At 43.7% G+C, this 15,052-nt stretch overlaps 1 protein-coding gene across 1 annotated transcript in view; it reads right to left on the minus strand.

The window, feature by feature from the left end:
• Positions 1-4,502: 4,502 nt before the first annotated feature.
• WNT9A (Wnt family member 9A) overlaps positions 4,503-15,052 on the minus strand; it is a 54,919-nt gene continuing 44,369 nt past the window's right edge. Inside the window, exon 4 of the mRNA XM_059819029.1 lies at positions 4,503-4,976. Within this exon, the coding sequence (XP_059675012.1) occupies positions 4,503-4,976 (474 nt within the window). The remainder of the gene's footprint in view (positions 4,977-15,052) is intronic.

Genomic DNA, 15,052 nt, shown 5'->3' on the forward strand with positions numbered 1-15,052 from the left:
AACAACTTTTTTTAAGAGTCATTCTTCCCAGGCCAACTGAGATCAATGGCGAGTGTATCTAGTTATTGTAAATAGGTTTGGGCTTTCCGCCATCCAGAGCCATCTCAAGACCAGGATGCACAACTAAAAAAAGGTAAGCTTGATGTTTCGGGGCAGGTTTTTGTAATTTAATTACAAGCTACTAATTCTTCATAACTCATTTTTAGTGTCAAGAATTAAAAAAAAAAAAAAAGCCTCTTTGATTAAACACTGCTTGTTTCACCAACTGGAGTCTTTTGAGAGCTGGAAGACAATGAGAATGTAATGTTTAGGACTTGTTTTGCATGTCTCCACATCCGGCATATAAGAGTCAGTCACACAGAATAGAAGCTTGTTAAAAAACAGATGACGGGTGCAACAATTATTTGTGTGGGGTTTTATTTCTTTTAATAGAAAATTCTAATATAAAACAGCAAACATTTTCAGTTTGCCTTGTTTACAAAAATATTATATATATTTTTTATAATTCTGACATAACTAAATGCACTATTCAATAAAAATATTCTTCCATCAGCTAACTTCTCTTTTAAAAAAATTAATAAAAAAGTTATATAAATAATGGTTGCACCCCCCCACCCCAAAACTGATCTCGCAAGTCTTGCTGGATCAGCTTAGGAGAACCAACACTTTGACACTTTTGGGGGGACAGGGGGTGAAAGGGGATCAGAAACCAGAGACTTCCCCTACACCCATCCATCCTTCTCCAGTTACAACTGCTGCAAAAACCTGTTTCTCTGGGGGTAAGAAAAAGGGAAAAAATTGCTTTGCACTTTTTTTTATGAAATGACACTATGAAAGATTCAGGGACCCAAATCCGCTTTGTAGTAATTTCATAAAAATGAGCAATTTCATTGAATTGCACTGGAGATCCAATAGTGTGGTGGTAGAATTAGCCTCTCTGGAAAAATCCAATTTCGTAGAGCTGGAACTAAAAAGGTTTTACAGGACACTATCCAATGTTTTATAGAGGACTTCAGGGTCTCTCATCTAGGGTTTTCTGAACTCACGTATGCAGTAGCACAAGCAGAAGCTCCTGCTCAGCTCCATGGATTAATTCAATATCGACACCCAACCATCACCAGCACAAAACCCAGGTCAAGCACTTGAGAGGGTTTGACATCTTTTCTACCAGCTGCTACTTGTTTCATCCTACTCAAGCTCCACTGGATTTTTCCAAAATGAGGCTTTTCCTCCCATTCTTTCTTCAAAGATAAGGCAAACATTGGAAAACGCTGGAACTAAACACCCCCCCACCCAAAACACACACAACACGGTGGGGGGAAGAAGAAAAATAACCCACATATGTTTTACCACCCTAGGTCAAAGGCCAAGAAGACAAGTTCTCCTGATTTCAGAGTGTTAGTATATTTTATACACTGCCTCTACATTTAACACATGTGCCTCGCTACTATTTAGTTATTTATAATTTTTTTAACCACAGGAGAATAAACCTTGCTATTTACAATATATAACAGGCAAGTAATATATCCACATTAACATAAATACAATTTGTTTTTTGTGGTTTTTTTTTTTTTTTAAATACTTACAGAAAGCATCCAGGCTTCAGTGCGTGAGTTATAATACACAGAAGAGCTCTTTCACTCAGTAGTTCATTCACTCTTTGCCTCTTTCTTCTAGTCAAGCTTTGACAGTCTGCCTTATTGCCCACACATCTCTCTCCCCCCCCAGTTGCCACGCACACCAAGCTACCCTATCCCATCCGACCGAGGCATTTTCTCTGCAATGACATCGATGTCAACACCGCCCTCTCTTCTGCATCTAGGGACTCATTCTCCTCTCACACCAGTGCAATGTGGAGTTACTCCAGCGAGGTCAATGGAGACAGAGACACCAGTGAAAAGAAGGAAAATGAGGCCCATGGTTTAAATATAACAATAATAATAATAATTAATAATAATAATAATAATGCACATAAATTGTGGCCCATTCTTTAATTAAGAACAAATATTTTTTAAAAGAATGGGGCCAGAAATAGTAATTCAGACCCAAAAATCCTCATGGTTTGAGCAGGTTTGGATCTGGCCTTACTTTGGAGGGGAAGAGCTATTCTAGCGCGCACACAAAAACGTAACAGTGAGTTTGCACATATGTGTGAGGGAGAGAGAGACAGAGGGAGAAAGAGAATTTAACATAATACCACATTGAAACCATAAGAAGGTCCTTCTGAAGGGCTTTACAATAAATAAATGTTCGTTCAATATTTATATATATATTTATGTGTCAGCGTGTGTGTATATATATATACACACATGCGCACACTGAATAATAGGTTTCTAGTCAGTTTATTTTTTAAACCATTAGACAAACTGCTCGTGGGTGACTTTCAAAGCGGTGCATCTCCCAGAAGCTGCGAGACCTTCCTGCAGACTTTCTGTGTTGGACACGCCACCGCGCATTTGCCGTGGTGGAAGGGACAAACACCATGTGGGGATTCCTCCTTTTCCAGCACTCCGCCAACCTCCAGAATTGTACAGCAAATAAGCAAACATCAAAAAAGAGACAGTACGCTTCACTTTGCAGGACCATAGCACTATTAACAGGAACATCCTGTCCCTCCCCATGACCCCAACTCAAGGTTTGATGCCAAATTGCCAGGCTGGACTGCAGGTATTTGTTACCAAGGGGAAAGAAAAAAAGTATCTTTTCTCGTCCCAGTAGATGCACATGAACAGCTTAAATATTAGTGGCTACTATTTGGGGAAAGAAATTTTAAAAAAAGAAAAAAATTAAGAAAAGAAAAGAAAAAACACCTTGAAAAATAATGGTCCGTCTTGGAAAACTGCTCTCTCTTTGCTTGGCTAACATCTACTACTACTTGAAAAACTCCAGCCAGCTTTCCTCTTTTGAGAACCAGGATCAATGGCTTATGTAAAATTGGTGGAAATTGCTACTACTGGACAAATCAAAAATTGCTACCAAAAATAAAACAAAATGCCCTCTGCTCTCCAGTGTTTCCTGAGAAAGCTTCGTTGAGGCATTCACTGGCTGCTTCCAATCCACTTTTATATGACCGAAGGATATTGCCGCATCAAGTCCTGGATTGTAAGTATCCTCTTCAAAGGAAAAAAGAAATGCTGAAGGATGTTATCTATTTCACAGATCTACCACTGCAGTCAATTTCTGGCTTCTCTGGCCACTTGACAGTTTGTCTCTGTATCGATTAGTTGCTCTGAATCCAATAGTCGGTTACCATTTAGCAGTTGTATTTTTAAAATACAGTTCTCGATCTAGTGGTTAAAAAAAAAAAAAATCTTAAGGTCATAGGGTTTACATACAGCTTGTGTCATGTACCACTACCATGGTTTAGAGTAAATGGAATGATGACCTAGTAAAAGAAAAGTCAACTCCTCCAGAGGTCTGATCCAGTCCAAAACGGCTGTTATACAATGCAAGACAGCACTGTGTTCCAAGATGCACTGGAATTTCTCTTGTCCTACTCAGAAGCACACGTCCAAATTCAGCTGGCATAAGACTAAAAAGTTCCAGTTCAGATTTCTGAAGCAGTTACCACAGGGTGAATTTGATCAACAAGAGGTGGGAAGAGGAGAGAAAAATAAATCATGCACAAAGTGAAAATAAAACAAAAGTATCTAGTGGTTTTTAAAAAAAAAAAAAGAAGACAGCGATAGTGCTAAAGAAACTGCATTCGATGAAATTGTTTTAAAAAAAGAACACGTGATTGGACTGAAGGGGACAGGCACGTCTGGTTTTCTACTGTCTTCCCAACCTCTTTCTTGGTTATATGTCTGTCTGCAACATGGTGGACCCAACATTTTTTGAGCTGTATTTGGTGATCAAAGCATGCGGATACGGAGCTGTCATTAAAAAGCTTACCCTCCCAGTGGGTCTCTTTGTCAGAGATTGTCTGCTCAATGTGCAGAAACTCCACTAGCGGAACCTTCAGGGCTGTTCCTGCTTACCCTGCACACCTCTTTCCAGTTTTAGAAGGGGAAATAAATGACCGCTTCCCGTACCATCACATTCAAAGCAGAAAGACCTTTCTTTCGTATCCGCTTAGCTCTCTAAGCAGTTGGGTAAGCTTCAGGAATAAAGTAGTATAGGTTATTTATGCCAAAGAGAATATATTAGCCCAGGAGTTCATGGAGGATTGGTGAAACGATCAAGATGTTCCAAGGATGAATGATCCGTCAAATTGCGTGGACAACTAAGGTGAAGGTCAACTGGTGTCTAACCCCAGTGTGACAGGCACTTATTTCCACATGGTTGGACCTCATTAAAATTCAGTCTACAGGAAAACGAAACAAAACAAAAACAAAAACAAAACAGCAACACAGCTGGGTCACCTGTACCCTACAAAGTGCTTATGTCTCAACATAGCTTTCAGATCCCAGAAGGTCAATCAAACCCTGTTTGTCTCCATATGTAGTTCTCATAGATCGCCATCGCCCGTCACCAAGGGTTGCCATCAAGCAGAAGACGCATCAGTCTTTGCAGGTGTAAACCTCTTCTCTCTGGGTGCATTGCTTGCATTCCACATAGCAGCACCAACGGACCTGGCACTGGCACGGACGGGTGACCACTCGGCTCTGCGTATTGTGCCCTCGCCCACAGCAGATGCTGTCACAGTTCTTGTCTTTGTAACATTTCCTTCCCGATGTCCCAGGTGAGTATCTACTCATCATACAGAAGCTCGGGGAATCGTCAATGTAGACAAGATCCGTAGTCCTTGGGATTTGATCACTGTGACCAGGGATGGACTTCTTGGGTGGCGAGATGTCTCCTTCCCCCGTGGCCTCGTTGGTAGTGCTGCCCACTTTGAGCGATGTCTCGTACTTTTGCTTCAGCTGCTTCCCTATTTCATGGAATGGAGAGAGCTGCCTCCAGCATGTTCGGACAGTACAGGATCCAGATACGCCGTGGCATTTACAGGTTGTCTCCACTCCGGCTTTGATGACCTGCAGACACACACGGCCCCAAAAGAAAATCAATTACGGGAAAAGAAATCAAGAAATCAACATTTGCTAGAAGATGCTCCTGGAGCATAAAGTTGATGACAATACAAAAACTGTCGGTTGGAGGAGGACAAAAAACACGCACTAAAGGAAATACTTGTTTTAGAAGGGTCCCAGTTTCCAGGAATATGACATTTACCTGCCAAAATATTGCTTTATTGGCTAGTTAATGATACTAGTAAGGTGTACAACAGCTGTCCAGTGCTGGCACTCATCTACGTAGACAGAGTTCTGAAGCTGCGATGCAACTAAGAGATTAATAAATATTTTAACACCTATTTATCTATTTTAATAAGAATAAGGAGATAAGAGGTAACAAAAATGGAAAGAGTTGGTTTAGTGGAGAGAAGAGGGAGACTGCTGCTGTAACACACACAAACACACAGGTGGGGTGGCACATGCTCCAGAACACGAGCGTGGACAGTAGGAACCTTCCCACACCACCACCACACACAGGATACCACCTTAAACTCACGCAGCTCCAAATTAGCAGCACAGGCTCAGTGGTTAAGCTGTGCTGTTTCCACCAGTAGTGACTAGGTATAGCATCCCACTCAGTTCACTTTGTGACTGAGGAAAAACCTTCACGTAGCTGAAACTATATAAAAGTCCTCGAGAACAACAGCCTGAATCGCCACCACCGAAACCATTAGCTCCAAAAGCATCCAGGCAGCTTCCGCCTCTCCAACCTGTGTTCAGGATCCCATTCGGGAGTGTGGCAGCATGTCCAAAAGGGCCTGCCAATCTTTTTCTGCTAGCAATAGAGCCCTGCACGTGCTCTTAAAAACAAAGAGCACCGTTGCGTGCTGGCCAAACGCATGTTTAATGAAGCACGTTTTCACGCAGGGTAAAGCCCAAGGCTGCCTCAGTCTCCTCTGTGCCCTCCCTTTCTCTGAAAAATTAAGATGTGAAGAGATGGAAAACAGACCCCTGTGTGAAGGGTCCAGTAACTCCAGGTGCTTTGATGCAGCCCCAGGATTTACTCTGCCTGTGGCACCAGCTGTAGGCAGCTTGGAAGGGGAGTCTGGCTTCTCACACAGAGGGTTTCAAGGGGAAAAACATGAAATCTGGATTGATGCTGCAGTGAGAAGTGTCTACCCCCGTGGGTTCAGCCCTCAGCCCATCAGGCAGCAACTCCTGGGGACTATGACAGGGCTGGTGGCTGCAGAGAGGACTAGGGGAGCAGGCTTCAGTTTTCAACCAGAGAAAGCATGTGGGGCAGTCACTCTGCAGGGAGAGAAGGAAACTTGAAATTTTCAGCTCTGGCCATGGGAACAGACTCCCTTCACTAAAGGCTGCACCATCTGCCCTATCATGAGCAAGCAGGAGCTGACCCATCTCAGGATGAGGAACCTCAACTGCTGCCTTGATGCTACAGCAGCATCTCGGTGTGAGCGGATCTTGAGATTTGACCAGGCAAGACAGTGAGAAAGGCCATAAGTGTTTACGAAAGGCTGACCCAGGAGTGGAAAAGCCACTTCGCTAAACACTGTGTAGGGATTCTGGTGAGGGGATAAAGGGAAATGGCATCACACAGGCATTCAGGGGCTGCTGCGCTCAAACGTTGTCTACACAAGCCACCATCCAGGAAGGAACAGGCTGCCAAGTTCAACTCCCAGGCTAGCGTAACTTCTATAATGTATTGGCAGAATCTTCTATAAAGCGTTTTCAACTAGGATGGAAATGTATATTCTATTCTCTCCAACAAAAAAAAAGCAGAGCACTTATGACCAAGGTCTTCCAACTCAAGGTGAAAAAGAAAGGGAAGACATTTAAACCCTTGGAAACTGAAGTGGATTCTATCCCCCTCCATGCCAGGACTCTCATGTTAAACTTCGTGCCTGCTTATGTAACTTGATTACAACTATCCAGGGCAAGGCTTTGTTTCAAATCCTTAATTACTCGATTTTTTTTTTTTAATTTTAAAATTCAAGTGAGTTTTGTAATGAGAAATGAGGCTCATCTCACACATCCCTAAAGGAGGGAAATAACTTGTTCAAGATAACAGAAAGTGAATGTGCATGTTTGATTTATTCCCAAAGCAAATGGAAGTCAAAGTCTGTATAGAAAGATGTCCAGATCTTGCTTGGGGATAGCTTGCATGGGAATGGCAATCTTCAGACCACCACAAAGCGTAAATACAGAAGGAAGAGCAGAGCCAGTGGAACTACAGTGTTCACATACGATAGAGGGAATGGCAAGAGGTGGTTACTGTCAACAGAAAAAGCAGCATGGGAAGGAGAAGCAGTATCAGGGAGGGAAGAAAGCAATGAGAGAGTCAATGGTTATTCATCTTAGAGAGAGACAAAGGTGGTAAGAGCCCCTCAGGTGCTGTAAAGGACCCTATACCCATAAACTGACTGATGCTAAACAAAGGATCCTGCCCCTTTCTAATCAGACTGCAATAAAGATGCTTCATGGCACAAAAACATATCCATCTCCTTATAAATGGCATCTGAATGTTCTCCCCCACCTTCTCCAGAGATAGGTTTACACTTGGGAATCCTCCGTGGGCAACATGAGAGCAGACACGTTATTTGGACAGTCACAGATAACCTGCATTTTGTCCACAGATTATAAACAGATATTTATAGTTCTAGTTCTCCCTTCCCCCCCTTCCCCAAAAATAGGTTACATTTTGACTTTAAATGGGTACGGTATAACCACCCCTTAAAATAGAAAGTTAGAACAGAGTCTGTTTTATAGAGCTGTCTCCTGTCAAGGTACCAATGAAAGTGCCCTTCCTTTGGGCATCTACGGTATCTAAAAAAGAAAAAAATAAATCTCCCCCTCTGCCCATTATGGGATCTGCCAACATTATGGCCTCATGACAGCAGAGGACTGGCTCCAGTCCATTTCCTGACCATCCGGTTTTTAATTATTTGGCTGCATGAGTCCTGCTGAGCACCATGTGCAAATGTGCAATAGGTCATGGGCTCAGAATTGGGGTCTGGCCCAATCCTGATATTACAGAGACATTTTTAGAAAGACACTATGCATAATACTGCCTTCAGCAAAGCCTCGCCAATGGTCACACTTCATTCCTGCGACAGCCAAGACCTTTTCAAATGCAATCCAATAATACACAGTAGCATTCAAACAAGTGACGGGTTACAGAGAGAGATGTGTTACTGCTTATAGTACTCAGCTGGGCCAGCTTGGTTAGGGGCTGTCACGCTTTGCGTGCCAAAGTGTCTAGCCAACTCTGCAAGAAATCCCACAATGTTAGACAGGAGCGTACAGAACACATTTCAACACCGAGAAAAAAAAAAAAACAACACCCTCACCCGTACTGTCCCTCATGTAAAGTCACATTTCACTAGTTGTCCAGAAGTGAGAGCTGAGTTCATGTGAAACAAAGCTCCTATACCTGATTTCACGCCCAGACCATCAGCAAACTGGGCAAAATTGCTGAGAAACTTGCAGAAGGGCTGCACACTGCAGTCATTCATCAGCTCAGGCTTTTCTCAACCCTTCCACCTCCCCCAACCCATTCACATCTGCTCCACCTGGAAAAGGCGATGACCACCATTGTACAGGAGATGGGAAAGCAAGAAACCAACAGGAATTGGCTCAGCTGGTAGACATGCTCCTGTGCACAGGCTTGGCTGGATTTAGAGCTGGTTGAAGAAGGCATGGTCATGAAATGCAGGAGAGGAACCTGGATGCAGGGCTGTTCTCATCAGGAACCACCTCTCCAGAGCTCAGCGGGAGAGTTGGCATTGCAGGTGCAGTATATCCAAGGCATCCGCATGTGGCCGGCAGGTATGGCACAACACATATCGGAAATCCAGATCCTGATGGATTGGCAGCTAGCAGATGGCAGCAGACCTTCAGTCAGGAATAGGCATGTAGGTTTAGGCACCTGAATCACACTGTGCAGCCAGGGTTGACCTCATTGAGGCAGACTTTTGAGTTTTAATACTTACATTTGAGAAACACCTCTAAATTCCCACCTGACTCAGCAGAGCCAAAGCAGGCAGGGGATCCTGCAGCGAAGCAGACACCTGCACACACTCACACAGCTCTCCAGGCTCCACCAACCGTGCTGACCACATCTCCACCCACTAACAGGAGCCTAGGGACCCAGCTCACACGAAGGCACCTCAGTTTAGATATCTTAACCTGTGAGCAGAATCCCACCCTCCGGGCAGAATTCAGATGTCTAAATATCAGCATCTAGCTTTATTTGAAGTACTGCAAACATGGGACTTTATCACCAGCTGGCCCTCCAGGAACATAAAGTTCTCTCAAAGGGTAATAATGCGTATATTTAGGTAGATTAATCCTATTCTCTTTGCCTGTGCTTAAACAGGGATGAACAAAGTGCCTAATGAATCCCAGTCTGTTTTTTTCCTGACCCACTTCTAGCTCCCTGTTAAGCAGTGGCTAGGACAGTTTAGATGTCATGCACCGGTGGACCAAAGCATAAAAGCTTTCCATTGTCCCCCTTCTCATGAATGCACCAGTTAATGAAATCCAGCATGTGAATTTTCATATGGCCGCTGCGCAAGTGTGGAGCATCCCAACCGCCCCATAAACCCTCTCCTCGAAGGGCTGGGAAGGTCTCGAGAATGTTATGAGGCAGCTATGGTGAAAATCCTAGAAAAATTTCTTCCCCAGACAGCCTCCCCTGCTGCTGTCAGTCACGACGCAGCTACTCAAGGCGATGCGTGATGGAGAACTGCTGCCTACGGGCCCCTAACCACCCACGAGCCATAATGAATCTTGGCAAAGCCCTTCTGTTTCCTGTCTCGTTCCCCAGCTTCCACAAAGACCATCCTCCTCTTGCTGCAGGCTCCTGTCAGAGACACTTAAATCCACCTCATTCCTCCAGGAAGCAGAGCAGAATCACAGAATCACTAAGGTTGGAAAAGACCTGTAAGATCATCAAGTCCAACAATTGCCAAAAAAAAAAACCCACCCCAAAAAAAACCCACCCAAAAAACAAAAAACACACACCACACAAAAAAAAACCACCCACACCACACAACACCATGCCCATCAAGCCACGTCCCACAATAATGCCATGACCACACGCTCGTTGAATACCTCCAGGGAGGGTGACTCCACCACCTCCCTGGGCAGTCTATTCCATTGTGATACCACTCTCTCAGTAAAGAAATTTTTCCTAATATCCAGTCTGTATCTCCCCTGGCACAACTTGAGGCCATTTCCTCTTGTCCTGTCACTCATCACTTGGGAGAAGAGACCAACACCCACCTCTCTGCAACCCCCTTTCAGGTAGTTGTAGAGAGAAAGAGCAAGACTTATCCAAGTCAGCAGGTTGCTTGGAGCAGCGTTGGAGAAACTTTTCCTGCCTGGGCCATGGTCTAGATCATGCTTTCAAACCTGGAGGGACTTCCAGGATAGAATAAATTAGCTTTTATTACCAAAAAAGTCTAGGGTACACGAGGCAGAATAAGACTTTAAACACAAGCATATCGTTTCAAGAGCCATAGGTAGCTCCTGTTTTCTTTTCAAGTCACATCACAGTTCAGAGCCTGATCTGACTCCATCTTACATAGGCTCAAACTTCTCTTGAACACACACAGGCTCACCACTAATTTAATAATCATATTTTCATCTACACTATGGTAAGCCACCACATGCATGCCTCTTGTCACAGATGTGAAGGAAAATGTATTAGCTTAAATCCAAGGCACAAAACATTTCATGCTCCCCATGGGCTAAACACCACAGCTACCACACATCAGAGTTGTAGTAACTCAGGAGTAACAACACAAGTATGCATTTGAATCCTTATTGCGTTATGCTGTAGAGAGCTTCTACCGTGAAAGGAAAGTTGAACAGAGACAATCAGTGGATCAGGGATAGCATCACACATTGAAATTATGTCCTCCCACCCTCCTCCGAGCAACCACCTGGTCTTGTAGACTCACGAATAGGAGAGCAGTTTGGGAGGAAAATAAAGCTCTTTGAGCAAATTAGTTCGTTTGACTTAGAAACACAAACTCCCATTGATCTTGTCGTGAGAATACCAAATACTGACAAAGGCACAATGAGGAAAACAATTATGATAGAGCAAGACTGAACCGCCTTTATTGGTACTTGCTGCTAAGAGGAAATTAGATAGCACTGCAGGACCGCCTGCCCAAATGGATTTACAAGAGCCATAGGGAAAAGGGATCACAGCAGAGCATTGCTATGCAACATGTAATCCTTCCTCACAACAATGGTTTGCTACGAAGCTCAGACTAAGTGCCCCCGTAATGATCAGTCTCAGACATGCTGCAACACACAATTTCTCAGTGTTTTAGCTGAAACGCTGAGGACAGATTCCCATTCATTCCCAGCTGGGTCACGGGGCTCTGGCGGTGGTTTTCAGACAACTCTTGTCTGGGCAGCAGCAGTCCAAAGCGGACGCGCAGCCGTGGGAATTCCTCGGTTATAGCTCCGCTGTCGTCATGGCTGGTCTGCGGCTCCAAGGCTTCAAACCATTCGCTATGGTTTGGGGGAGAGGAGGGAGCAGATGAACCTCCTTAGAGTCAGCTCATCCAGGAAAAAGCCTGCCCTCCTCTTGTCTTACTTCAGAAAGGGCTTTGGGATGCTCCTTTACAAATCAAATCTCTTCCATCCTCTCTCTATATATCCTCCTTCAATTTAAATGGGCTTAGCTATTCTCTCAGCTCAAGTATTAATGTTTGTTTGGACAGCAGCCACGGTCCCCATTTCTTCACAGTGCCCAAACAACTAGAAGACCAGACGAATCCCTTAGCACTGGCCATTGCCATTGGTTGAATTATAAAAGTTTCACAGATTGTTAGAAGTTTTCTTCTTCCTTCCCTTCCTTTTTTTCTTCTATCTTGTTAAAAAAGACCCTTCTTTTGAGCCTGTTCTCAAACTGTTTCGTCAGAACTTTTTTCCCCTCTCCACTACCCCTTCCTTCTTTAAAAATATGACCACTCATACTTTAGTGAAATATGCATTAAAATACAAACACTTAAACATAGAATAACATATCGCTACTTTAAATTGAGAACTACTATTCCTAGTGTGCTTCACATGCTAAGAAAACCCCACATGAACAACTAACTGCAATTACTTATGGGACACAGCAAGCATTTTTTTCCCCCGGAGTGGTGATTTCCAGGCCTTAGAAAGACTTTGGCTGAGCCAATCTCAGCCTGAAAGAAGGCAGGGAAAATCCAGAGAGCATGCTTATGCATTGCTACCTGTCATAACCTGAAGCAATTAATACTAGTGGTGATCTGTACATATAAAGCCAAGAGCTAGTCTCAAGGAGGGTGCTATTTGCTAGGTTTGATTTACCTTCGTAAAAGCATGATGCTAGATTTCTCACAAAACACACCCCTAAAGAAACTGCCTAAAGGACGCATGATGTCTTTTTTTTTTCACCCATGCACCAACGGTATTAGTAAGCTCGTATGGATTTGTCTCATCAAAAAGAGCAATTATTACACTTTTTGATGGTGCAGAAAAAGAGAGGGATTAGCATTTAAGCTTGCCTGTTTGACAAACTCTGGAGTTTGATTGGAATCATGCTTGCTAGTAGGAACTGTACGAGATGGGACGGGCAGTGCTTGTAAACACCGTTTCTGCAACAGGAGACCAGGGTGCAAGTCTCTGCTTCGCTACGCCTGTGTGTGACCTTTAGTAAGTCACTTAATCTTTCTGGGTCTCAATTTCCCCTCTGTAAAATGGAGATACAGAAATGAAGAGGGTGGTATGCTCTGATAACATGTTATGTGATAGCTCGTGAAGTTCCTCAGACAGATGATAGCTGGGCAAACATCTACCCGATATGGAGAGTCCATCTCCAGCGCAGGAGGCACGCTCAGCCCTTGAGATAGATCCCTGCCAGCACCGCCTAAGGGGAAAAGCCATTCCTTGCATGGACTTCCAAAACAAGCAAATCAACAGCAAGGAAAAGTCCATGCACCTCCCACTATCCTCTCCGGAGCATCCCATATGGTTTCAAAGACGCAGGCATGTCTCAGGATGGGTCTGGACTTGAACCCTACAGCAACAAGGGTCCTTCAGAAAGATACGCATAGTCTGCACAGACTAAAACATATGGGTTGATATTGTGTGAAAACAATTAAGGAAGCCTCATGAAGGGAACCAGTTTCAAAGGGGGATATTGCCTAGAGACACCTTTGGGGGGCGGGGGAGGAATTTTCTTGTTCTCCATTTCTGCCCTCCCATAGTTTGGCACTAAACACTCTTGGCTCTCAAGGAGACGGTAGTTATACCCCAACTTCAGGGTCCTGAAAGCAAAGGCTTGCTTGTGTCTCTCCTTCTGGAAGGATAAAGGGAAAAGGGAATGAGAACATGACAATTTTTTTTTTTCTTGGGTAACAGCAGCCCCCTTTAATAGTGCCCCTTGGATCTGTAAGACATGCTTGACCAGACATACCTCTGGAAGAGGTCAGCACTCCTGGGATTAAGAAACTTAGCAACGCTCCAGAGAGGGAGTTGGAAAGTCATGTTTAATGATACTTTGCTGAGAAACTGGGCAAATTTAATTAAAACATCACTTACTCAAGCCCAGTGGAACTAATTGAGTGCTCTAATATTCCGACTTTTCATTAATGGGTTACAAAAGAGGGCTGCACTTGTGTGTACAAGGGGGAAAAAGGGGGGGAGATATAGAGAAGAAGAGAGCTTTAGCAAGCCTGCCTGTGCTTCATTTAATATAACCAAGAAACTTCATTGCTGGCAACGGAGCTTTAATACAGTTGACTTCTCTCACCACCACCGCCCCCCATCCCCTTGACACATACACACATCTCCCCCCAACACACACCCTCTCCACCCAAGACCCCTCTGAAAGAATAGCTGAATGAGCAAGAGTAGATTTGGCAAAGGAAGGGAAATTGCTTTTTTAATAAGTGGTCTATTCAGAGCTCCTACTTTTCAATAAAGAGAAGGCTGGAGAAGTCCTGGTCTAATTACCTCATCCTAGCACTAGACAAGCTCGCCCTTTCATTAGCGATTGAGGTCATATCATATAACTTTGTGAGCCATCACAGGCACAACATGTTCAGTGATTATTTCATTGGTGGCAGCAAAATTACAGTTGGCCCATCAAGGTTGTAAAAAAACAGAAGTAAAATAATTAAATGAGAACGTCTACCAAGAGACACTAAAACTAGGCGGAATAGGATAATGTCACCCTCGCAGAAATACACAGATTGTTTGCTAGTGTGACACCATGGAGAAACTGCCATGTTGACCAGAAGGGTATAGGGTTGGTTGCCAAATCAGTCAATTAAGCACAAGTCCTTTTCTGCTGGGTCTCAGGGGACTATTTATGTTTTGCCATGGTTGGGAGTAATTAGATGGGAAGGATTATATGTTGTTAAGAATCAGTGAGAGACCACCAAGCTTGTGCTAGATCTTTAATAGATATTCCTCCACTCCCTCAGTGAACACACACATTCATACATACACTGTAAGTACACCAACATAGGCTGGCACTGCAGCAAGCTCCAGTAGCAAAACAAAGTACTGGAAAAGAAAGTCTCTTTGTCCATTCTCAGCCCAGTCCAAAGCAGTCTGTAGTACAGCAGAGGTTCACGTATGTATGGCTTCACTAATAGACGTAAAATCTGTGCTTTGGTTAGAGGAAAAACACAGCGGGTGCCAAGGAGGAATTCGGGAGAACTGGCTTCAGTCTCCTGCTCCATCATCGGCTTGCTGCATGAGCTTGGGAAAGGCATTCAGTTTGCATCTCAGCTCCTGCTCAAAATGACCTTAAATCAACTTTTTGGAACTCACAGGGACATTTAACATATTAGAGGCCATAAGAGCATCTTAGTTATATAATGAGTGCTCCAGTTCAAAATTGTTCAGTTCCAAAATGGCGCAAATCAAGGCTATCTGCACTCCTATATTGCCTTTGATTCACATCAAATCAAATACGTATGAGTTATTGCCTAAATAACCAAACTAGGTTAGTTCAAAGTGGTTTCAGACTGTCATAGCTACTAGGTTAGCATCTCTTGCTAGTTAATGGTTGGAAAGTCTATAAG

This window comes from Gavia stellata, chromosome 6, assembly GCF_030936135.1.
Source record: "Gavia stellata isolate bGavSte3 chromosome 6, bGavSte3.hap2, whole genome shotgun sequence".
In the NCBI taxonomy this organism is placed as follows: domain Eukaryota; kingdom Metazoa; phylum Chordata; class Aves; order Gaviiformes; family Gaviidae; genus Gavia; species Gavia stellata.